This window comes from Littorina saxatilis, linkage group LG12 (genome assembly GCF_037325665.1).
Source record: "Littorina saxatilis isolate snail1 linkage group LG12, US_GU_Lsax_2.0, whole genome shotgun sequence".
In the NCBI taxonomy this organism is placed as follows: Eukaryota; Metazoa; Mollusca; class Gastropoda; order Littorinimorpha; family Littorinidae; genus Littorina; species Littorina saxatilis.
The window spans coordinates 28,306,347-28,330,553 of record NC_090256.1 but is presented as its reverse complement, the minus strand read 5'-3'; the positions used below and the strand labels follow the sequence as shown (position 1 = coordinate 28,330,553).

The 24,207-nt window shown below is 43.2% G+C and overlaps 1 protein-coding gene across 4 annotated transcripts; it reads right to left on the bottom strand.

Annotated features, from left to right (window-relative positions):
- Positions 1 to 337: 337 nt before the first annotated feature.
- Positions 338 to 22,763, bottom strand: LOC138981676 (citron Rho-interacting kinase-like). Of its 4 annotated transcripts, none has more exons than XM_070354672.1 (7): positions 22,603 to 22,763; positions 21,806 to 21,856; positions 18,146 to 18,254; positions 5,984 to 6,032; positions 4,818 to 5,522; positions 3,695 to 3,916; positions 338 to 2,862 (listed from the first exon to the last, which is right to left on the bottom strand). In XM_070354672.1, the coding sequence occupies exons 3-7, from the start codon at positions 18,214 to 18,216 to the stop codon at positions 2,122 to 2,124; spliced, it is 1,788 nt and encodes a 595-aa protein (XP_070210773.1). In that variant the 5' UTR covers positions 18,217 to 18,254; positions 21,806 to 21,856; positions 22,603 to 22,763; the 3' UTR covers positions 338 to 2,121. The 4 variants fall into 4 exon arrangements, with proteins under 4 accessions (XP_070210773.1, XP_070210775.1, XP_070210774.1 ...); XM_070354674.1 differs by having other exon boundaries at positions 18,146 to 18,244; XM_070354673.1 differs by lacking the exon at positions 22,603 to 22,763 and adding an exon at positions 22,277 to 22,596.
- Positions 22,764 to 24,207: the final 1,444 nt, after the last annotated feature.

The window sequence follows — 24,207 nt, the reverse complement described above, 5'->3', positions numbered from 1 at the left end:
CTGCCATTGACTGTGCGGATAATTACATTTATTTTCGGTTTACCGCAGTAAGCCGAACACAGTGTTGGGGGGAGAGCATCACCGTGTTTGGCCAACTTCCGGTGAGACGACCCGCAGTCGGCCGACTGAAATATTGTTCGTGAAACCCGATAACGTCGGATTACTGTGGTTCTCTCGGACAACTGCAGTTGGTCGACTGTGTTTCTGGCTTATGAAACTGGCCCCATAACTCTCTTCGTGTACCACCACCACAACCACCTCCACCACCACCAGCGAGTGTCATTACCGACGATCATTATGCAAACACGCCCACATAATGCAAACAGGCACGTTCAGTTTACAAGAAAACATTTATTTCTCACACAAAAATGCAGAAACAAAGTTAGTTTGAAATATCACAGTTACATTATCACAGGAATACCAACGTTTTACAATTAAAAAAAAACCACCATGTGCACATACACGTGTGTATGAACGTTCTCTCGGTCAATTGTGGTTTTTTGTTTACGTAAACACATGTATTTCGTAAACATCATTTTAATGTTATTTTTTGTCTGTGTGGAAAAAAGCGTCGCGGACCGCTTAGTTTTCTGGAATAAAGTTAAAACTCTAATGTCCCTCTCAAGTTGAGGTTACTTCTGTGTGTGTGGGTGTGTGTGTGTGTGTGTGTGTGTGTGTGTGTGTGTGTGTGTGTGTGTGTTAATATGTGACCCTCCACCACGAAATGAGTCGCATGTCACCTCGCGCGGTTCTGCGCTAGGCTTAATAAAAGTCCGAGGAGTGTATGGTAACAGTGGGAGGAGCACCTTAGTCACAGGCTTATAACTCAAACAGTTTTCGCTCTTTTCTAAAACGGTTTTCACCACTGGATAGAGCATAAAAAACTCTTTAGGAAAATGTAAAAATATGAAAATCATGCAAAGGTGACATGCGACTCATTTCGTGGTGGAGGGTCACATATGTTTTCACAACACGGACAACGTGGGTCAACACAAAGAATGATGCACCACCGCATGAGCACATCATTCAGACTTGGCGAATTGGGAGCCATTAATATAACATGTCAGATCCTTTACTTTTAGAAAAGTCTAGTTTTTTGTTATATTTCGTTTCTTCGCCCTTATTACTGTCGAACCTACTCTGGCGACCACCCCTTGATATACGACATCTTGCCCCAAAGAATGATTTCCGACGACCTTGTTTCTCTAAAATTCACTTTTCCATAGAGGCCACCTGTTTATCACGGGCAAATTTTGTTGCTCCCTTGGTTGGTCGTTCTATAAAAGTTTGACTGCATTGTCCACTGTTGATTGTTCATGTGACCGTTTCAGTCACATATATCACCGCTACACGTACACTCCCTGTGTCTTTGGGGGAGAGGACGATGGAGCTGCAAATTGTCACACCCATCACAACGAAGGCTTTGACTAGACCACGTCACTGAAGTCTGCATACCGGCGTGTCTTTCAATGTAATGTTCATTGTTTTCGCACAATTATACCTGGAACAGAACTTAGCCGCTTTTTTTCTGGATGGATTCATGACACAACTCGTTAAGCGGTTTCGTAACTCTGCATCAATTGTGTCATCGATTCAATTGTAGTCAGATATCGGCAGTCGACAAAAACCAAAACTTCTTTCAAATCCCCAAAAACTTGCCGTCATTTCGACAGATCTACTGAACTATTTTTCTTCAAGCGAAGGAGAATAACTCTTTGAAATGACTTGGCATCATAATACAGGTGATATTGCCCGATTCGTTCTCCGAGCGAAGAATTACCATGCCACTCCATGACCGGACTCTCACCCTTAACGAAATAATAATCCATCGAAAATGTCCCGGCGAGGATCCGATGGCCGATTGTTCCCAAGAGGACGTCAAGGTTGCACAAGAGCGGTCGTTGATTTGGAGCCTCTACCAGTAGAGTCATCGCGGATTTTCGTATGAGTTAACAGTCGAGCACAGTATGTTTCTATGGCATTTTTTCGTGTGCACTGTATGCTTGCTCGGCGGTCTAAAACGCGAGGAAGGCACATTGTATCATACAGTTGTTATTTAATAATGGCCAACCATGTACCGTTAAACGTTACTCAATTAGTCAGTCACTCGCGGTCCGGCGGTCACCACTGAGGGGGAGAAATCCACCCAGGAGCTTTGAGGGGTGGCCTGGGAACCGCGAGACACCCGTTCACCTGGTTAGGCAACAGTCTGTTCACACGGTTGTTCACGTTAATAGTCCTGACAAACCTGGCCTCCCCACTTCGCAGTCGTCTGTGAGAGTCCGCAGAGTTTGCAACGTTATTGGCGCTCATTCTTGAAACTTTATCGCTCAGAGTCTGTCGGTCTTCCTGAATTGGAATAAGAGCGCAACGAATGTTGTCTCTCTCTCGCTTCTGTTCCCGTATCGTCTGCTCCAGGCGTTCGCACGTGTCTTGCACGTGGTTGGTGTGACGTATTAGACTGGGTCGCATCTCGAGCTCCACCTTGCGGTCTTGTTCAGAAAGCTGCCGCTGGTAGTTGAGCGTGGCCAGCAGTCTTTCTAGCAAGTACCTCTGGAGCTTGTTTTTCTCAAAATCCATCTTGAGGCGTCGGTACTCCTGAACTCGCCCCGTCTGCGCGACTAGTTTCACTCTCGACGTAATGGCGTCTCTCAGCCGGCGGAGCTGTTTCAGCTGACCCTCCAGGGATTCAGCCTTAGCCTCGATGTCGTAGAGCGCGAAAGTGAGGCCGTCTGTGCGTTCCTCGCGCTTCATGAGGCGGTGCAGGTCGTCCGTGTTTCGCTCCAGCTGGTGCTCGTGCTGCAGGATGTTCCCGTCCAGGGACTGCAGCCTCTGTGTCAGGGTATTCTCCAGCGTCAAAACCTGCGGCCAGAATATAGGATGGTTAATTGAGGCATGCTCATGTAGGGTTCATTTTCTCAGGTTTATGGGGAGGAAGGGGTGGGGTGGTGTGGTGGTGGGAACACCAGATGATGCACACAAAAAAAGAGTCCGAGATGTGTATACCAGAACACTCTCTGCCATATGCAAGCACCCTTCCCCGACCTAACTTACATCCTCAACCAACTCTCCGCCACTGTCAGTCCTACGCGCTTTCCTTTTTTTTCCTCTCACACTTTCTGGTTGAACTGCTTACTGACCAGAACCAGTTGCTGTTTTTCTTAACTGATCCAGTTGTCACGTTTTTATTATTCGTTTGTGAAGCACCTGTGTCCCTCTATCCATCTCTGCTCCCTCTATCTTAAAGTCATTTATTTACCCCTAACCTCTCCCGAATCCCTTACATATTCCTACACGGAGACAGAGACAAAATAAAACAGGCAGACAGAGAGGCATTCTCTAACCACTTGTCCCCTAATCTATCACAGACACGCAAATATACCTCACCCCCGCAAAACACTCAGCAGCTTGGTGTTGAGGTCACAGGTGTGCTTGTCGTTGAGGTCGAGTCAGTGGCGGGCCAGCACTCACACAGACAGACAGACATGCAGACACCCACTCATCTAGACCCCCCCCCCAACACACACACACACACCCAATGCACAATCCCACAACACACCCCTACTTTCTGCAGCTGGGTGGTGAAGTCACAGGTGCGTTTGTCATAGAGGTTCAACCAGCGGCGGGCCGGCACTCGCACAGACAGACAAGACACCTACCCACCTAGACCCCTCCAATCCCAGCACACCCCTACCTTCTGCAGCTTGGTGTTGAGATCGTATGTCCGCTTGTCATATAGCTCCAGCCAGCGGCGGGCCAGCCAGATGGCCTTGCGGAACTTGACCAGCAGGTCGAGGGGCAGTCTGACCAGGTTCTCCGTCCCCTCGTCCATGTCCAGTGGGTACAGCAGCTGCTGGCTCTCCGGACTGAACAGGTCAGGGTCGATCTCATCCTCTTCCTCCAGCATGAAGTCCAGCTGCACAGATGAAGTACTATTTTAAAATGTACAACTGTAAACAAAATCTATTAATTTTGTGTGTTAAACAACAACACTAGGATACGGCGTCTGGTCACTCTACGGACTGAAAACAGGTCAGGGTCGATCTTGTACACCTCTTGTAGCATACATTCCAACAGAACTGTACACCAACAACAACACATTTTTATTTTACGCACGGGGTACATTGTTATTCTTTCCGACATAAAGTCTAGAGACAGTTCACATGGTTAACAGTCTAGGGTCTACAGCAGTCTACTGCAGTTTGTCACTCTCCGGGCTGAACAGGTCAGGGTCCATCTCGCCCTCTTCCCCCAGCATAAAGCCCAGCTGAACACACTACACGGCACATTTTAGTCGTACGTGCGAAGAGTGGGAAGGAAGAGAAAGATCGCATGCAAAGGAAGATGAACTGCCACTACCAAAAAGAATGACTAGTAAAAAGAATGACTTCTGTTGGGTATTTGAATGTGAGCCCCCAGCAAACATATAGGAGACTATGCTCAACCAGGTACTTCCTGAAATCCTGAGTATTAATGCTTACGTAAAATAAGGCCAATGCATAAGTATTCCCCTTTCTTTGGGACCGTGTCGACCAAACATGCACGCGATCTGGAGATCCTACATCGGGATTGGCACTGCATTGAAATGTATTTAAAACACACGCTGAATCCTGATATCTATTTGGCGAAGTCTACTTCACAAAGCTCGTGGCACGAAGCTTTGGCACTGAATTTTCGATACAAAGACTTCGCGAAGTCTTTTCGAAGTCAACTTTGGGCTCAATAAAGGAAGGCGTTCACGCACACACGCATACTTAGTATAGGGTATTAAAAACACACCCCCACACGAAAAACAAAGAAAAGATAACCTCCTATACCTGGTCCTTGAGAAAGGAGAGTCTGTGCGCCACCTTGTCCATGTCCGTGGTGTCATACAGCCCCTTGATGTCCTTGTACTCATTGCCCAGCAGCTGTAGCGCTGTCCTGGACTGGGCCCTCCGTCTGGCCGTGTCCACACTCACCGTCACGTCCTCCTCCGCCCTCTCCTCTGCCTCCCTCTCCTTGAACACGTTGTCGTGGTTCTCCTCCATTTCCCCACCGCCACTGTCCACGGAAAACAAACTCATCTTGGAGAAGGTGGAGGCCGACGTGGAGGCTCTACTCCGGCTGCCCAGGAAGCTGATCTCGTGGAAGAACTTGAAGAGCGGCAGGAAGATCCTCTCCACGAAGTTGCTGTGCAGCTCGTTGAGATAGTCCATAAACTCGAAAAACCAGCCGAAGAACTGCGTGCAGCGAGCCACGACTGAAGACTCCTGGAGCCCCGCAAAGTAGACGGAGCCGTCAGAGCGAAGGTTGGCTCTCCTGAGTTGCTGCTGGACCACCATTCTCAGCCTGGCTAGGGAGTGGATGGAGTTGGCGAGGATTCGGTTCTGGTTGGGCAGGGATGACAGCGCACGCACGTGAAACAGGAGAGTCTCAGGGCTGAAGGTGTTGAAGGACACGGTGACCTTGTCCTGAAAGGCGGCCACCTGACGCCACATGAGCTGGCTGCGCTGCTTGTCCTCCATCAGTAGTAACCGCAGCTGTTGTCGCGAAGAAAAGAAGGAGAAGATTAGATACACTGAAATCCTTTTCCGTAAATAAAAAACACACCTTGTTTTCTCACTTTTTTAAAATTATTTCAATACAATTTTCTCTATCTGGAATATTATTTCTGTCATGCTGTGTAGACCTAAGGTCAAAATCAGCACAGAACATCACTCTGTCAACCCGCGCCAGTATTGACTTGCACGTTGTAAATTCTGTGTGTAATTTCACCCACGCACCCCGCCCCTCCCCCCTTAAAACATTTGATTGTTTCCAATTCAGTAATGTATCTGCGACTGATAACCGACGATGGGCATAACATTTGACATTTTCTACCGTCCAAAGTTTGCGGCTATTGCTTTTATCATAATTACAGGAATGTGTAACAGAAGAAAGAGAGAAAGACCGACAGAAACACAACGAAAAAACAGAGAAACTGATTGACTGTATTACTTACGTGGAGTTTGTCGCCTGTTGGTGTGTCGTCATCTTCGTCATCCGTCACTCTGAAACAAAAAATATCAAAGTTAATAAATTATTATCGCATGTTTTATACATCATCGCACGAGGAAAGGTGATGATAATGATTTAAATGGATGGAAGGAAGAAAGGCAAGAAGGAAATAAAGAGCGTCTAGTATTCTTCTTTTAACAGAGAAAGCGTTTATTAATGGTATTTAATTTTTTTATTGTATTTACCAGTTGATAATCGACAATACCGGAAACTGGATCATCAACCTACCAGCTTTGACGGTTCATATTCTGTTTGGCGTATTTTATAACGATTACGAAGAAATCTTTAGCATGTTGTGATGCTAATCACATGTCTGCTGTTCTGTCCTGTTTTGTTCTGTTCTGTTCTGTCTCTTATCTTATCTTATCTTATTTTATCATATCTTATATTATCTTATCTAATTTTATCTTTATCTGATCTTATCTGATCTTGAAACTGAATTCAGCAGGAACCCCCTCAAGCTTCCTAAAAACAACAACAATGGTTTGCAAAGTAGTAAACTCGATCAGTCATTTGCCCGCCTTGGACGTCTAGACGTAGCTTCAAAGGTATCATCAAAGCATACGAATGCTCCTGGTGTGGCCTTGAAGTGTTGAAATGCAGGTGAAAGCAAATCAACTCCCCGTGACGAGTAAACAGTTTTGTTTTTTTAAAGGCAGTGTACTTTAGAGATCGCAACCTCATAGGCGGTATGCACTACTAACCTATCTCACTGGAGTATAGCATGCACTTTTGAAGAGAAAATGGGAGAAACAGTTAGGGGTGGTGAGACGAGGTGGCGAGAGAGAGAGAGAGAGAGAGAGAGACAGAGACAGAGAGAGAGGGAGAGACAGAGAGAGAGAGACTCGTAGACAGACAGACAGACATACAGACAGAGATAGAGAAATTACTGAGTGTGAGTTGAGAAAAAGCGTTGCATATTTGTATTATGTTCGAGGCCAGCTGCGCTCGGTATGAAGACAAATGCCGGCGACAGTTTTCAGCTGACTATATATACACCGCCATTGTGCAAGACATCATCAGTTCGACTTACTGTCATGTAACCTTTGAAGCTGGAACTACAAAACAAATGAGAAAATCCCAAAGTGTGTGTATATAACACGAATGCCTAGTATAATACGACAGTTCATACTCATTCTTTAAAAGAATCGATCCACTTCGAAAAGCTGTAAAAGTTATAACATAAAAAAATATCTTAACGTTCAGAATCGACCTAGGTTTGAGTAATACAAACCCACGAATGCTTCTTTTGCGAGTACAAGCCAGATTATTACGTTTGCCTATTTTAGGGCGCAGCGTACTTTCAAATGAATGCCACAAAAATCCTGTTATCTGGCTATGGCAGACAAACATCCACTTGATAGGTCTTTCATCGTGTACATGCACACTTCACAACCTGATCAGTGTTTGGAAGTCTGAAGTATTGCAGTCAGACGACCCCAACGAAGAATATATTAGATGAATATTACTGTACTATCGACACTTCATTCACAAATGAAAGAGTTATTGTCGTATACTTGTTGATTTTTGTTGAGGTATTACAAAAAACATTGATTTAACAAAAGAAAGAATGTACTTGGCAAGTGCGCGTATCTTTTTGAAACTTTGATTCTTCCAATTGCCGAAGGATAAAAAAAAAAGAGCCAAAATCCGACTTCTCAAATACAAATCAATCTGATTAATTTTGACAAGCTTACTTTTTCATTCTACGTTTTCTTTTTCACCTTTAAAATCAAACATGGTGAAATAGTGGGCTTTCTCCAAAGAAAAGTGAAAGCAATGCACACTCATTCAGGAATCAATGACACACAAACACAAGAAAATTGGTTGATTAAAATCAACATGGCCGAAGCAATGTTTTCATAAAAGAAGCGGTTTTGTACGGGCACATGTTGTATTTGGGTTACATGTGTTGCAGAGTATTTGAAAAATCGTAGGCATAAAAACATGCAAAGAAGAGTGATAGGTACCTGTTGTGAATATAGTCAAGTGGATAAATTGATTATTTATGTATCACACTAGTTTTACTGCTCCAGCAGTCCCTCTCATGAACGGACACCCATAGGGCCAGTGCAAACCTGTTCGTACATTGCAGGTGGCCGGTCACGGGAGAGGCCCCCCCCCCCATCACACACACTGACGGACTGAGTGAGTCTTTGCCACTGGTGAACGAGCTCTGCTTGTCCTTTAACAATAAGGTCAAACTACTACAACTTATAACGGAAAGGAAAAAATCCTGTTTAAAATGACGTTAAATCAACGGTGTCAAAAAAAGAGAGATAAAAGAAATCCTCAAATTCCTGAGGATACAGGCACCCCATGAAAGCAGCCACGAACACACTCACATAGGCACACAAGCTTGTGCAGATACTTTGCAAAAATATGAATTGAAAACCTGCATGTCATAATTTCTTTTTTGTGTGGCTTTCTTGAATGCTTCAGGCAGTGACCTTTCCCTGTCCAGTTTCCTCTTTCGTCTCGCTTACCCCTCTCTTAACCCCCCCCCCCCCCCCCTTCCCCTCCACTCCCTTTACCCAGCCCCGACAGCACAAACTTCTAATCTGCAAGGCAGAGTACACATTTTCTAAAACGAAGACTACTCCTCTTTAATTATATCCAGAGATCTTCCAGCTGTCTCCACCATAAGCCAGAGATATGTCTATGCCATAAGCCAAGTGGTCGAGTCTTATACCCCCATTCCACACAACCGTTCCCGTACCGACCAAGGAACGGTGCGGGCACGGGAGGGATCGGGAGAGAACCGCATTAACGGAACTGCTTTAAACGGTAGGGTCGGTAGGGACGGTTGAGTTTGGGCTGCATGTTCAAATTGTTAGCCGTTCCCCTCCCAATCAGAATGAACGGTAATGGAACCTCAACCCATCGGTAACGGGACGCTTGGATCGTTAAAGGAACTTAACAACGGTAACGCAACGGTAGCGCTCTCACACACTGAGTTGTCATACCCACATTCCACACATCCGTTCTAGGTCCCGTTCCCGTACCGAAGGACGGCTGCCACTATGGTCAGACGCTGTTGAAAGATGCCAAAAACGGCCGTTTGCGCAGCGTTCCATTGTTGTGGCAGCTGTCCTTAGTTGCTACGGGAACGGGACCTAGAACGGTTGTGTGGAATGGGGGTATAACTTTTGACACCGACAAACTGAAGAATGAACAGATCTATGAGGTAACCGTCTCAATGGTCCAGGCTCAGGAAACAAAGAGTATATATGGCCTGGGGCGATTGTAGCTTCCCTTCTTCGTGTCCGATAGACAAGGACAATAAATAGTAGAGCATAGTGCAATTTCATGTTGGCATCTTCTCCACTGAAAGCAAGAACCCAAAGACTGAAGACCAAAGTGCTTACCCCACTTCTGACCCGAATCACCCCCCTCCTGCTGGGTACACGTGCACTCAAGTTAACACAAGACTGACACATCTGCTTTGACCTGTGTGCCAGGAGTCGGGAGAGAGAGAGAGAGAGATAGATAGAGAGAGAGAGAGAGAGATAGATAGAGAGAGAGAATGAGAGAGAGAGAGTGAGAGAGACAGAGACAGAGACTGAGAGACAGAGACAGACATAGAAAGACAGAGGCCGCGGAGAGACTCACTGAGAGGGAGACACAGACAAAGACACACTAACAGAGAGAGAGAGAGAGAGACAGAGACAGACAGACAGACAGACACACACACACACACACACACACACACACACACACACACACACACACACACACACACACACAGATAGACAGTGAGTGACTCGAGACGGAGAAACAGATAAAGGAACACCGGGTGAGAGAAACTGAATGACTCGAGAGAGAGAGAGCGCATGAGATCGAGAGAGAGAAAGAGATTGAGAGAGAGACAGACACACACACAGACACTAAGGCAGAGCGAGGGAGAGACGGAGAGAGTTGCATGGAGTGTACGTGACAGACAGTGTGTGTTGCTATAAACAGACAGATGAGGTGCAGCTCATTTCTGAAACAGCGCAAATGGGACAACAGTGACATGATACTGTTTGAATTCCAAAAAAGCGCAGCTCATTTCTGGAACAGCACAGATGACAAAGTTGGTTTCAACAACTGATCTCGTGAGAACGGTGACAAACGACTCATGTCAACCCTCCGAATGCGTTGCAATAGATAGCCGCTCCTGCGGCCATCAAAAATCTACCGGTCAGCCATAACAGACAATTCTCCTGTAAAATGAATCCATAGAATTTATGGGCGCTGCCAAGAAACTGATAGGTAGCTGTTGTGCTGGAAGATTGGCTTTCGTTTTGACACCCGTGTCAGGTTAGACGGGTAAAGCAGCCAGTCTATTGACACGACAAGAGGACCCATCCAAGACAGGTAAGTGTCGATGTCGTAAATCACAATGCGCGACTACAGTCACAGATAACAGGGCTTGAAAGCAGGGGCAGAATCTTAACAATATCTGGCTACTTTTCCCCTCACCTGTGTTTCTTTTTGCCGCAGCGTTTCAGTGTAAATAAAACTGTATTGTTATGCTGTAATGAAAAAAAAGTGTGTGTATTGTGTGTTTGTATTGTGTGTTGCAGACTTTGTTATCGTGGTTGTTATGATAGAAACATGAATATTGTACTGGTGACTTCATGTATACAACACGTTGTCTTTCTGGTTATTTGCTTGGATTTTGTTGCAGCACACAAATAACGAAGAGGGCGTTCTCAATGAAATGAGCTCTTTATTCTGTATAAGTCTAGGACTATCTGTCTGCCTGTCTGTCTGTATCTCTCTCTCTCTCTGTATATCTCTGTCTCTCTGTCTGTATTGTTATCTGTCATATGTCTGTCTGTCTGCCCCCCCCTCCCCTCTCTCTCTCTCTTTCTCTCTCTGCATGAAAGTGTCTCTCTCTTTTTTCTTGTTTTCTCTCTCTCTCTTTTACTACGTCCATCGTGAACAATTACACCGATTTCCATCAATCGTTTCATTGCATAGACACCTGTGAGCGAACAGAAATCTCCATACCAAATCAACATATGTGTGACGTGGGGGTACCTTTCCTGGATTTGAAACAAACGAAAAGAAAGAATTGCCTTCTTTACTGCTCAGCGCGTAATTATAACAATATTATCCCAGGACGCCACACGTGTCCGTGAATTAATTTGATTTGATATTGCGGGCACATACATATTCATGACTCACTGAACCAAAAAGATTAACTGGTTGACTAAACGTCACACTGAAAATGACTCATGACTCAATAATTCGAACACAAAATGTGAAAAAATAATCAGTCAGTCTGCTGCAAATAACAATGCCGCACGGTTGGAATCAAAACCTTGCAAAACCTGTTGTGATTGTTTTCTTGTGAATTGCACACGAAGGTCTTTTATCACATTAAATTGACAGATTTCCATTTTTTTTCAGAAACACAGTTTGAATGCTGAAACTTCACAGGTTCGTATTCAATAGATTCCATCGGTTTGGGGCGGGGGGGGGGGGGGGGGTTAGAGGGGGGGGGGGGGTGGTGGATCTTTGCCTTTCGGACGACAGTGAATCACCCCCAGGGGGTTAGCCATCGAGACAAATAACAATAAACAAGGATCTGGAATGTCTGACGTCTCGGATTATCTTCATTGTTTGTGGACCCCTCTGCGTGAGAAAACAGGTTTCAAGAATTCTCGATCACACTTACCTTGAAAGTGCAGCGCCATAACAGAAGATAGCAAACAGACATCAAATACGACAAGCAGACACTGAGGATCTAGGAACGTGACAGAGAGAAACGAGAAAACTAAACCCGATGGCCTAATGCAAAGCTGAGAGGCGTTTTATGTTTCATATGGTTCGAGTACCAGCAGGGAATTGCTTAGAAAAAAAATTCAGATCCGGTTTTTGCCCAACTCGCCATGCAATCAACCATTCCCATCCCTCTTCGAAAAATAAGCCAATAATTTATGGCTCGTATCACTGACTGATCGGGGAAAGCCTGAGAAGAAGGACTTCTTCTTCTTCTTCTGCGTTCGTGGGCTGAAACTCCCACGTACACTCGTGTTTTTTGCACGAGTGGAATATTACGTGTATGACCGTTTTTACCCCGCCATTAAGGCAGCCATACGCCGCTTTCGGAGGAAGCATGCTGGATATTTTCATGTTTCTATAACCCACCGAACTCTGACATGGATTACAGGATCTTTTCCGTGCGCACTTGGTCTTGTGCTTGCGTGTACACACGAAGGGGGATAAGCCACTAGCAGGTCTGCATATAAGTTGACCGAGGAGATCGGAAAAATCTCCACACTTAACCCACCAGGCGGCCGCGACCGGGATTCGAACCCTCGACCTTCCGATTAAGAGGCCGACGTCTTACCACCCCGCCACAGCGCCCGTCAGAAGAAGGACAAAATAGCAACCCTGTTTTTGAATAGAACAAAATCTATGTGCAAACATGCAAACGCAAAATCTTGAGCCGAGTAGAAAGAAAGAAAGAAAGAAAGAAAGAAAGAAAGAACTAAAGACAAGAAGAAATACATAAAAGAAGGGAAAGAAGAAAGAAAAGCAGATAGTTTGTTTCAGTGTCTGTTTATTTATTTGTTTCGTGCATTACATAATCACTTGTTTCCATTCTTTCTTTCTTTCTTTATTTGGTGTTTAACGTCGTTTTCAACCATTCAAGGTTATATCGCGACGGGGAAAGGGGGGAGATGGGATAGGGGAAAGGGGGGAGATGGGATAGAGCCACTTGTTAATTGTTTCTTGTTCACAAAAGCACTAATCAAAAAATTGCTCCAGGGGCTTGCAACGTAGTACAATATATGACCTTACTGGGAGAATGCAAGTTTCCAGTTCTTACATACTGCTTGACTAAAATCTTTACAAACATTGACTATATTCTATACAAGAAACACTTAACAAGGGTAAAAGGAGAAACAGAACCGTTAGTCGCCTCTTACGACATGCTGGGTAGCATCGGGTAAATTCTTTCTCGTCCCAACCAATATGGGACTCCCCCTAACCCGCGGGGGGTTTGTTTCCATTGAAAGAGCAAGTTTAATTATTTTTTAAAGGATATCACCAGTTAATGTCCCTCACAGGTTTAGAAGCCTACGAGGACGTAATGAATCACTAGTTAGATTTGTTTTCGCTTTTTTTCACCCTTTATCTGAATTCTCTCTTATCCTTTCTTATAGTGCTCCGTTTCTCTCTGTCACTGCCCACTACAGTACTGCATGGTATATTCTACGACGCTTTACCCTTTCGTCACTGCTTTGCGTAGATCTGTCTTTTCGGTTTGTCTTTGGTTTCGTTTTTGTCGATTGCCATCAGCAATTTTGTTTTTGCGCTTTACGGTATTTAACTAAGCAGAATATGGATCCAACAATTGTGAATTGCCTTTGATTATTGTCCTGTTTTTGTTTGTGTGTGTGTGTTTTTTAGTCCACAATCTGTTTAAATACTCCCCCCTGACATGTTCCCGTGTCTTTGCCTTTGATGTAATGTAAATTCTAAGGCTCTGTCTTCAACTGACACGTCCTCTTCTTTCCTTTTTAATCGTTTTTATCAAGGCTCCCTTGGTTCTTCAGTCTATCTTTTTCATTTCCTGCTTTCTTGCATTCATCAGCTCTTATTTTCTTTGTTCTGTTTTCAATTATTTGACCTGGGCGGCTGGCGCACGTGAGCACAGTCAACTTGAGTGTCTCTTTGTGCAGATTCTATCGAACTTTTCTAAACTCCCGTTGTATGCACAGTGTATTCTAAGACTGTTCTGAGATGATTTGACCTGACGAAGAATCGGATTCCGTCTTTGCTTTCCCTCCTGCTTTTACCTTCGTCGGTTTTTATCACCTTTGTTCCGTTTTCCATTATTTGACCTGAGCGGTTTATGCACGTAACAATCTCGCACTGACTTCACTGCCTGGCTCATTGGTCGCTAGGTTCAGCGTGATGGATCACTCTGGCGATTTCTTCTTCATCGATTTCCCTCGCCTCCCCCCCACCCCTCCCTGGGTATACCTGTCAACCTCTTCTATCGTGCAAAGGTCATCAGGAGGAAGGCTTTCTATACAACTGTTTTCTCCTCTCTCTGTGCGACCAGAGAGCTGTGAACGCGAAAGAAACATTTCAACGAAGGACCAATTGAAAGGATATCCATTTTATGCAAATAAAATATTCAAGAGAGACTGCACGTTCTGTTACCTTTACATGGTTTGTAGTTGGAAAAAAATCTATTGTTGAGTTTTTGACTAACTCACTGACAAGTGGTACATATACTAAAACAATCCCGAACAACTACCAACGTTGTTTTCTTTCATTTGAAATGTAATTTAATTCAATTACTTTTACATGGTTTTGGTCTATTGGACGAATTCAGCATACATTTCTAAATTTTTTTGGTCTGTTTTTAGTCATCTTTCTTCTTCGTTTCACTTGTGTTGTCTCCGTCTACCCCTCCACCCAGTTTCTCTGTCTTCGTTATGTTTGTTAGTTTGTAGTTTTTCTTCATGTCGTTCTGTCTGCCTGCCATTCCATCTTTTTCATAAGCTCACTCAAACTGCAAGGTCTGTTAGGATTTTAATTAAAGCCCCTGTCCGCCTCAAATGGTTTACAGAACGATTTAAATCTTCTCACGAAAAAAGCAGTTCTAACCTTTAATATGGAACACACTTGCAATAGCATTTAACAGCATTAAATGACACAGTTCGTTTGAATGGCTATTTAGCTTGCGTAAACCACACACCAGATTTCGTGGTTTATTTTACCCCTGAGCGATCGTGGACCCGTGTCACACACCTTTATTGATATCAATGCGACTCTCTGAATCTGCAATAGCACGTTATTGTACATGTGTACATCTGAATCTAAAACGCAACAAACGACTGCAAGTCACACGAACTTATCGGAGGGGGTCGGCTTCAAAGAAGCAAGCGATATGCAGAAAATTCGTCTGCTTGGGGAAACACAAACTTGCGTGACCTGCTTCCGGGCTCCCTTTTTTCAAACTTTCAAAACTTCGAATTGTACTGATCTTGTCTTGATGAAAAATGAAATATTTTATGATTTAAGAATGTTTGTGTAACAAGCTGTCAATTTATTATTTAGATTTAAAAAAATTAGTTCTAGCGCCAAAACGAGGCGTCCGATTGTGGTACTTGACAATCAGGCTGGCCACGCAAAAATACATTCTTTGAAAAATGCTCGTTCTTTACGGAGGGCACCTAGGATGTTCTCAAGCGGTGAGTGTTTAAACAAAAGGGTGTTTGACATGTACTGTGTGTAAAAGCCTGCCAGTGTCTGTGACCAGAAACTGATGGTTTACGTGAAGCTGAGTGTGCCTTTAAGGTACCTCTTTCGTCGAACCATGAATTTCAAAGTCAGTTTATCAGCAATATAGAGAGGTAGTCATACAGGCGTAACAACTGCTAAAGAAAGTTGAAGCGAAACGGGAGTTCCGGGTTCCTTGACTGGTTCGAGCTTGATGACAAAGATGTTGACATGCGGATCAATATTGCGTCAGTACACAGATCGATACAGTCAATACACACACTCATTTTCGTGTGTGGAGAAACTGGTTAAACCTTTGTCATAAATATTGATTTTTGTATTGTATTTTGCGTTTTTCTCTCTCGATTCTGTATAAGCAATAAGAGAAAGCATAACATCATTTTACTTTACATTGTAAAAGGCTCAGAGTACTGATACTGAATAATTATTGGCAATCAATGGTATTCCGCCGATGTTCCTGCTAATATGAAGATATCGCATTGTTTGCTTTCCATTCTTTCTTTAAATTTCTGTTTACAATATACTAGCTCCATTTTAGTTGTACCAGGTAGACATTTAGTAGCTCAAGATTTCTCATAGTATAGTCCAGATCAGAGGAGACTGAAACAATTTGTACAAAACGGGTGCCGTCACGGTCCAAATCTTCTCTTTCAGGGTAATAGTTACATCATTATTTGTAGAACTTTTAACATCCTGTCCCGTTTGGTATACGTTCTGCCTAGGCCCGTCCTATCAAAGAATCAATTTTGTTTTCCTGAAATCTTGTCCGTTATGTTGTCCTATGCGAGTAAAAGGGTGGTGTACCAAAACACTTAACATGTATATCCTTTACAAAAACACTTACGGCATGAATGATATTGCCAATCCCACGAGTCTACGTATTCAAACACCCGTACATGTACCCTTGTTTGTTCCACGCGTCGAAAATGAAGCAGTCACCGAAAAGCACTGAACGACAAAAGACGTCAATAAAGTTAGGCTATATATAGGTCACTGGTGGACCTATTTACACCCCCGGTATAGGGGTGTGTATAGGTTTCGCTCGATGTGTTTGTTTGTTTGTTTGTTTGGGTGTGTGTTTGTGTTCGCATATAGATCTCAAGAATGAACGGACCGATCGTCACCAAACTTGGTGAACAGGTTCTATACATTCCTGAGACGGTCCTTACAAAAATTGGGACCAGTCAAACACACGGTTAGGGAGTTATTGGTGGATTAAGATTCTACAAGGACTTATAGAGGCACATATTAATGGTCAAAGGGAAATAACCTTCTCAGTTGGTGGCAGTGAGAATGGTTATTTCCCTTTGACCAACGGGGGTGTTTTTCCTACCTCGGAGGAATTTCTTGTTGTGTTTTGTATTTAGACGCCCGTGAAAAGACGAGGGGATTTGCCTAGGCGTAGAGTTCAAGTTCAGCATGCGTATGAAATATACATACTGTTAGGCTTGGTGATACAAGGCGTGTGTGTGTGTGTGTGTGTGTGTGTGTGTGTGTGTGTGTGTGTGTGTGTGTGTGTGTGTGTGTGCGTGCGTGCGTGCGTGCATGCGTGCGTGCGTGCGTGTGTGTGTGTGTGTATGTGTGTGTATCTGTATGTACATTGATCGGGAATATTCCTCTTTTTAAATCGCCTTGGAACTCATTTGTCTTACAAATGTACTCGTGTACTTTATCGAATGACACATGAAACACAATCCTTCTCTAAGACCGTGGTTCACAGGCCATGCGATTATTATTTTCTTTTTTACACACGTCTTGGCCCGTAGGCCTCTGCCGTCTCCAAGGGCCCTGACGAGAAAAAACACCCCAAAGAAAAAACTAAACAAAAAACAAACAAACTTGAAATCTTGAAGGCGACAGTGCAAAATCAACGTCGGTGACCCTTTTGCACCCAACCCGAAGTACTGACCAAACCTGACCTAGCTGTAGTCACTTGTCCGCACAACCTTCAAAGCCATTACACCATATATATTCAAACTTCATACCAAATCAAACAAACGGGTACATTTATTCTCCCTACGCTTAGGGCGGGACAGCTATTTCGTCTTGCAAATGGGAAGCACACAGAAAAACATGAACCTAATTGAGAGATAAACTGTCCCCTTCTCCGATACCTGTACGTGCGGTGTGCATAAACTGTACCGAACGTTTAGAAATGTGACAGCGCGCTCTTGAAAATTTAGTAACTGATAAGATAAAGGGTGATCGAACGGCACCGACATTGAGTTTCTGGGGTTGCATCAATCAGAAGGTTCAATCAAGGAGACGTCTTGAAAGACTAAAAGAGCAGCAAAGCCAGCATTGCTGGTTGAAATTTATTCTTTAACTTTTTGTCTCTGTGCGCATTTATGTATAGAAACGGTTTCTTGGTGGCTGTTGTAAGATATCAAACTAAAGAGAGAGAGAGAGAGAGAGAGAGAGAGAGAGAGAGAGAGAGAGAGAGAGAGAGAGAGAGAGAAAGAGAGAGAGAGGCAGAGACAGAGAGAGACACACAGAGAGACAGAGAGAGACAGAGAGAAAGAGAGACAGAGACAGAGAGAGACAGAGACAGTGAGACAGAGAGCGATAGAGGGACAAAGAGAGACAGAGACAGAGAGAGAGAGAGAGACAGAGAGACAGAGAGAGAGACAGAGAGAAACAGAGACAGACAGAGAGATAGACAGAGAGATAGACAGAGAGACAGACAGAGACGGAGAGAGAGAGAGAGACGGAGAGAGAGAGAGAGAGACAGAGAGACAGAGAGACAGAGACAAACAGAGAGAGAGAGAGAGAGAGAGAGAGAGAGAGAGAGAGAGAGAGAGAGAGAGAGAGGCGCCATTGTGTAACAGTTGAGGAAGAAGTGAGGACATACCGGACGTCAATGCCTGGTTCGTTCTCCATCTTGCTTGTCTTGCGACTTCTTGCTGGGTCGCCCACCGACATCGTCGTTCCTTGTTACAGTTGATGTTTTCTGTGGTAGGCTACACAATATTATCAATTAAATAAAAATGAAGGATGGAAGAAAAGAAGAAAGAAGGAGAGAGAGAGAGATGGAGAGAGAGAGAGAGAGAGAGAGAGAGAGAGAGAGAGGGAGAGAGAGATAGAGAGAGAGAGAGAGAGAGAGAGAGAGAGAGAGAGAGAGAGAGAGAGAGAGAGAGAGAGAGAGAGAGAGAGAGACAATGACAATGACAATGACAAATCTTTATTTTTCGAGGGTGACAAGAATAAGCATAGATCATATGCTTTTTTGCATCTGGCCCTCGCCCCAAAGAGGGACTAAACTATTTTACTATAACTATGACGAGGGAAAAAAAAGGTTACATAAAAACATTAATGGTAGAACATTATAAGTTTATGTACATGAAGCGCATTATGTAGAAGCATTGTAGATCATAAGGTTGTGTTCAAAACTGGGTGTAAAGCAATGAAGATAAACGCAAGTAAGCATACTTTGCAACAATACATTAGCTCAGCAAAACAATGTATCTACAGAGCCAAATCTTCGTGATTTTGTCACAATAAACCATAATTCCGATAATGAACAACTGTATACAAAGAGAACATACCAATCAAGTTTATTTGTTCATAGATTTAATTAAATGGAAAGAATATTTGGTTCTAAAAGAATCCGTATTGGTGGATTGCCGCAGGGCGTCCGGAAGAGCGTTCCAGAGGCTGCTTCCTGAATAAACAAGACTTGATTTAAATAGGTCTATCCTAGGAAGAGGAGTGTTTAGTTTTATAAAGTGGTGCGAATTCTTCAAGGAGAACTTTGAACAAATGGTTTCGGGTGCATTTTCTGTCATAATTTTATGCATCATTATTCCTTTGTTATAATTCATTCTTGACTTTAGAGGTAGGACCCCTATGTTGATGTAGTCTGAGTCGGTGAGAGTAGTCTGTTTGAGTAATACTACTTTTAGCGCTCTTTTGTGTAATCTGCTGAGTAGCTTTAGGGAATTATCATTTGCTGAGTCTCATAGAGTGGATGCGTAATCAATGAGACTGAATATGAGCAGTGAAAAATATGAGCAGAGAGAGAGAGAGAGAGAGAGAGAGAGAGAGAGAGAGAGAGAGAGAGAGAGAGAGAGAGACAGAGACAGAGAGAGAGACAGAGAGAGAGATAGAACGAGACACATAAAGAAAGAAAGAGGTTTGGAAGCGAGGAAGGATGGGATGAAACCAAGAGTGGAAAGAACGAAAAAAACAAGCCTAAAAACAAAAACAATAACAAAGAAAAGAAAGAAAGTAAACACAGAAATAAATAACATTGAACAGTTCGCTCCAGACAAAAAGGCTTGTTGTACAGTCGATATCAATTCCCACAATCAAACAGCATGAACAAATCACACACGTGCACCCACAAAATGTAAGAAATGTTCCTTGCTTTTTTACCCAGTTACATACAAGTGGGCCTTCAAAGAATGTCGGCCACTTACCGTTCTTTGAAGCGTAAGGTGGTTTTATTTATTATGTGTACAGAGGTTTTAACTATGTCTCTAACAGTAACGCTTTGAAATTGGGTGAAATTAAAAGAACTTCCATTGTCTTGCAATAAATACGCCAGTCCACGCATCAAGAGAGTTAGATCTAAATCCACGCGATTTGATTGTAAGGGGAACAGAGACTGCCATTTGAAAAGCTCTCAACTCATCCCCCCATACACCACCACCACCCCAACCCCCTACACCCACCCAGCCCACAACCCAGCCACACACATAAAAAATATCTTCATCGATAGTAAACCGAAACTGTGGTAACCAGTCGAAATCCATTGCATCCATATCAACAGCTATTGTGTTTTCAGCGTAGCAATAGGGTCCGATATTCAGACGAGACAAGTATAATGCCGACGAGTCGAAGACGAGTCGCATTATACTTGTTCGAGTCTAAATATCGGACCCTATTGCTACGCTGAAAATACAATAGCGATAATATAGCTGTTCTGCCCTTGATTTGTTGTTCCAAACTTACAAAATGACAGTTTTTGCGACGATGCGTTGATCTCAGGTTTTGATAGTAGACGCCGTTTCTGAAGTTCTGCGCATTTGACAACACAGCTGTTAAACAGCTTTTTATTAGTTCATTCGTATAGAACAAAAAGAAGTTTGAGTTTTTTTAATTTTGAACAAGACTGCTTATGAAGAAGACCAAAACACAACATCAACGGAAAACTAGAAACAACTGAAGAACTAGGATGCAACAAGGGGAGGAGAAGAGAACAGCTAATCCGTACAACGCGAGCAGACGGCAGCGAAGTTTTCAGTTTGGGTGAATGGCATATATTTATACTTGTCCCGTCATGAAGCGAATTTTTCAACCTCAGTTATAAACGACTACATGAATGTTAGTGCCATGGGTTGTACATCAATACTTCAGAGGGGAAGTGGGGTATTTAGTGTGGAGTTACGAGATAAGAAAAGCCGAATGCGAAAGTTTGTCAGTCGGCAACTGAGCTCACACAGGCACACAAAAACGGCTGTTCCGTTTTACTCCCCTGTTTGTACTACATCTTTCGACTTTGGGCATTTTGTGGTGTTTAGGGACAAAAAATAATTGGTTTAGTCCTGTTTCATCGGGAAGTTAGCAGAAAAGGGTATGCTATCGACATTTGTAAATCTGAAAAACATTCCCGAGAAGAATTTCAAGTTGTCAGTGTATGCTGTTGTCGATTGAAACATCGTGTGGTACAGATGGGTAAACCGGAACCATGCGTCTTTGTTATTGCCAATATGCTTTTGCTTTTGATGATCGGAAAAGGGATGTGTTAGACCATCCAATCACAGCCCCCGAATTCCCCCACGTGTCCATCAGATGATAGCTATATCGTCGCATATTACGTTTCTGTTGGAACAAAATCAAAACTTTTCGAAACATTTTAACTTTTCAAACTAGAAAGTTTATTAAATCGACACAAAAAGTCGTTGTTGTTGTTTTAGCCACCTATTTTGCTGCAGATATTCATTTACACAGCAATTGATTCGTTTCTCATAAGAAGCTATATGTTTTAAGTGGATAGATAGTACAGGGAAGCAGACCGACAGACCGACAGAAAACAGACCGATCGACAGACAGACAGACAGACAGACATACAGAGCAAGCAAGCAAGCAAGCAGCAGGCAGGCATGCAGAGACACATACAGCTAGCAGACAGGTCAATAATAAGACAGATAGAAAGACAGACAGACAGAGACAGACAGAGAGACAGACAGACAGACAGAGACAGACAGACAGACAGAGACAGACAGAGAGACAGACACACAAACAGAGGAAGCAAGCAGGCAGGCAGGCATGCAGACACAGCAGACAGGTAAATTATAAGACAGACAGACAGACACACGGACGGACGGACGGACGGACGGACGGACGGACAGACAGAGCAAGCAGGCAGGCTGGAATGTAGACAGACATACATATAGCAAAGAGGTAAATTGTAAGACAGACAGACAGACAGACAGTCAGACAGACACGCAGACAGACGGACGGATGGGCACACAGACAGACAGACAAGACGTGTTTGCATGCATCATACCTGCTTGAAAACAGACTGAGGATCCGTTCACTGCTAATTCCAGCAACGTGTCTGAAGAAGAGAGAGAAACTCTGTTATTCCAGAGGCAGTGAGAACCTGAACTTTAGTTGTTGAAAAAAGACACAGTGACTGTTTTATCCGATCTTCGCTTCCTTTTAAAATTGAGAATAATTTTCTTCAAAAGTTGTCTTGTAACTTTAGGCATCACGCCAATTCAGATTGATCTTTTTGCACTTTTGAAATATGAATTGGTGTGACGCCTTTACCAGCCAACTTTTAACAAAAATTAAAGAAGATTCCAGATCTCTCTACTTCATGAAACACGCTGCACAAAGCTTTGGCACTGAATTTTTGGTGAAAAGACTTCGCAAAGTCTTCGTGAAGTCAACTTCGGGCTCAATTAAGGACAACCTTTAAAGGTAATTGTGTACGATCGCCTTTGGTAACGTAGTCCTCTTTTCATCTACATACCATGCTTTTGTGTTAACATATCTCTCACATGACATAAACTTCAGTGTTAGTGTTTTACGTTGTTTCGTCTTGATGACAAAGTAGCCTATGTCGTCTTAAAAAGATCCGACACCGATCAATGCACAGCATAGTGGCGATTGCGAACAAGTTCCATAACTCTTATCTTCACCATATTAACCCAGTTTTAGACCTTCATTGCCACCCCATTTTCACTACAACGAAACAAAACTCTTATTACAACTTAAAATAACAATTCAAGACACAATTCTAAATTCGAAATCCACACTGTGTGTTTTAATACTCCAGAACACAGGTCGCCTTCTCACCACATCCTCTTTTCTGGTATGAAGCCTGAAACCTCGAATGTTCACAATTGTTCCAGCCGGACTAAACAAGCAAATAGCACAACAGGAATAAAGGAATCAATCGTTTTTCCTTTCACTGACTTTCGATCCTTCTTCGCCCGTGGTGAAGGCTTTTTCCGCGTGTCGGTGAAAAGTCGGATTGCCGCGTCGCGTTGTATTGGGGTGGCGAGTTCAGTTGTCATTGGACGGCCTGTGATAGTTTATAGCTTGTGTCCTCCGACATGTACGAATGGATACAATGGGTTTGAATTAGTCTCCAAACACCAGACAACGATTTATATAGAGACCTAATCATTTTATCTTTTACTGAAGATAAACTGACAAAAACGCAATTTTTGGTCAATGTGCAATATAACTCTGTGCCAAAAGGTACGCACAAGAAGTGGGCAGAGGAGGTGCACAAAATCTGTCTATAGACTAAAAGCTTTTTGTATTTTCTGACACTTTTGGCAGCATGAAAAGGCCCTTTGGAAGAGAAAGATAATGACTTGTATAGGTTTTGAGGAAATACAGTTACCGCTCTAAGAATCAAAGTGTCAGACGTAAGATAGTACGTATAAAATTCCCACTGTTTCAAATAATCTATTTAAACAAATTCTCAAGTACTATCTGTCCAGTTCTGCGTGCATTGCATTCTGCCCGATACAGTTATTTGTCATGTTTGGTTTTTGAAGGCGAGAATCTGTTCACGAGTGACCGTTATAAGTTTTCCGTTTGCATTACGGCTCGTCTTACGTCCGACACCTTAATCTGTTGCTTTAAATAAATCGTAACATTTGAAAGCAAGAGCAAACTGCACTAGCATGGTAGTGTAGAACGATGTCTTTCTCGTTTATTTGATCGAATGTTATTGTATTTTGGGCGGTCTTGAGATGCATCATCGATGTAAACAAAGGAAGTATCCAACATGCCCGCATTTTCGTTCGGGTCTGCAATTTTTGTGTCAATATCTTCAAACCCGCTCTGGTGTTTTTTTTGTACTTGAAATAATCAACACTGTATAATATTATCCAATCATACTCCACACACTCCTTGCACAAAGAAAGCAGAACCTTTATTGTATCATTGTCTATTTGGGCCTAACGACGCAAGCTCCTTTATGCGCATATTGTAGCACAGAGTCATAATATAAATCAAGTTCCCTTATTGAGTTTTGCTTAACCCAAAAAGACGCCAGTCTTTTCCTGCAACTACGATCTCATTTCTTTGGCAATTCACAGCATTGGCAAGGCTACGCGGCTGTGCCTGCCGTTACCTTCCCACGGCTAAACTGGACGACCTCTAAACTATTAATTAATATCAAGTAGTAAATAAGAGTCACCTGCTCGCATCTTTTTATTTTTACTAGCAGTGAGGCCCGGCTTCGCCCGGGTGTTTCTGATCTCCCCTCTCTCTCAGAAACCTCTAGAATCTTATTCCAATGAGAATAAGAATAGATGAAAGTATGATCTCATACATTTGGATTAAAAGGCTGGGAGACAGTGTGAAAGCATTATCATCAACACACTCTTTTTGCTGAACTTGAATATAACTGTGACTTGAGTTATCTCTCTTTCTTAGGACAAT

Excerpts from the sequence above, each read along its gene's own strand:
- LOC138981676 (XM_070354672.1), bottom strand. The coding sequence starts at position 18,216 with ATGTCGGTGGGCGACCCAGCAAGAAGTCGCAAGACAAGCAAGATGGAG. Across the intron at positions 6,033-18,145 it reads GAACCAGGCATTGACGTCCG|AGTGACGGATGACGAAGATG; the intron begins GTATGTCCTCAC and ends TTTTTGTTTCAG. Across the intron at positions 3,917-4,817 it reads TCTCCTTTCTCAAGGACCAG|CTGGACTTCATGCTGGAGGA; the intron begins GTATAGGAGGTT and ends TCATCTGTGCAG.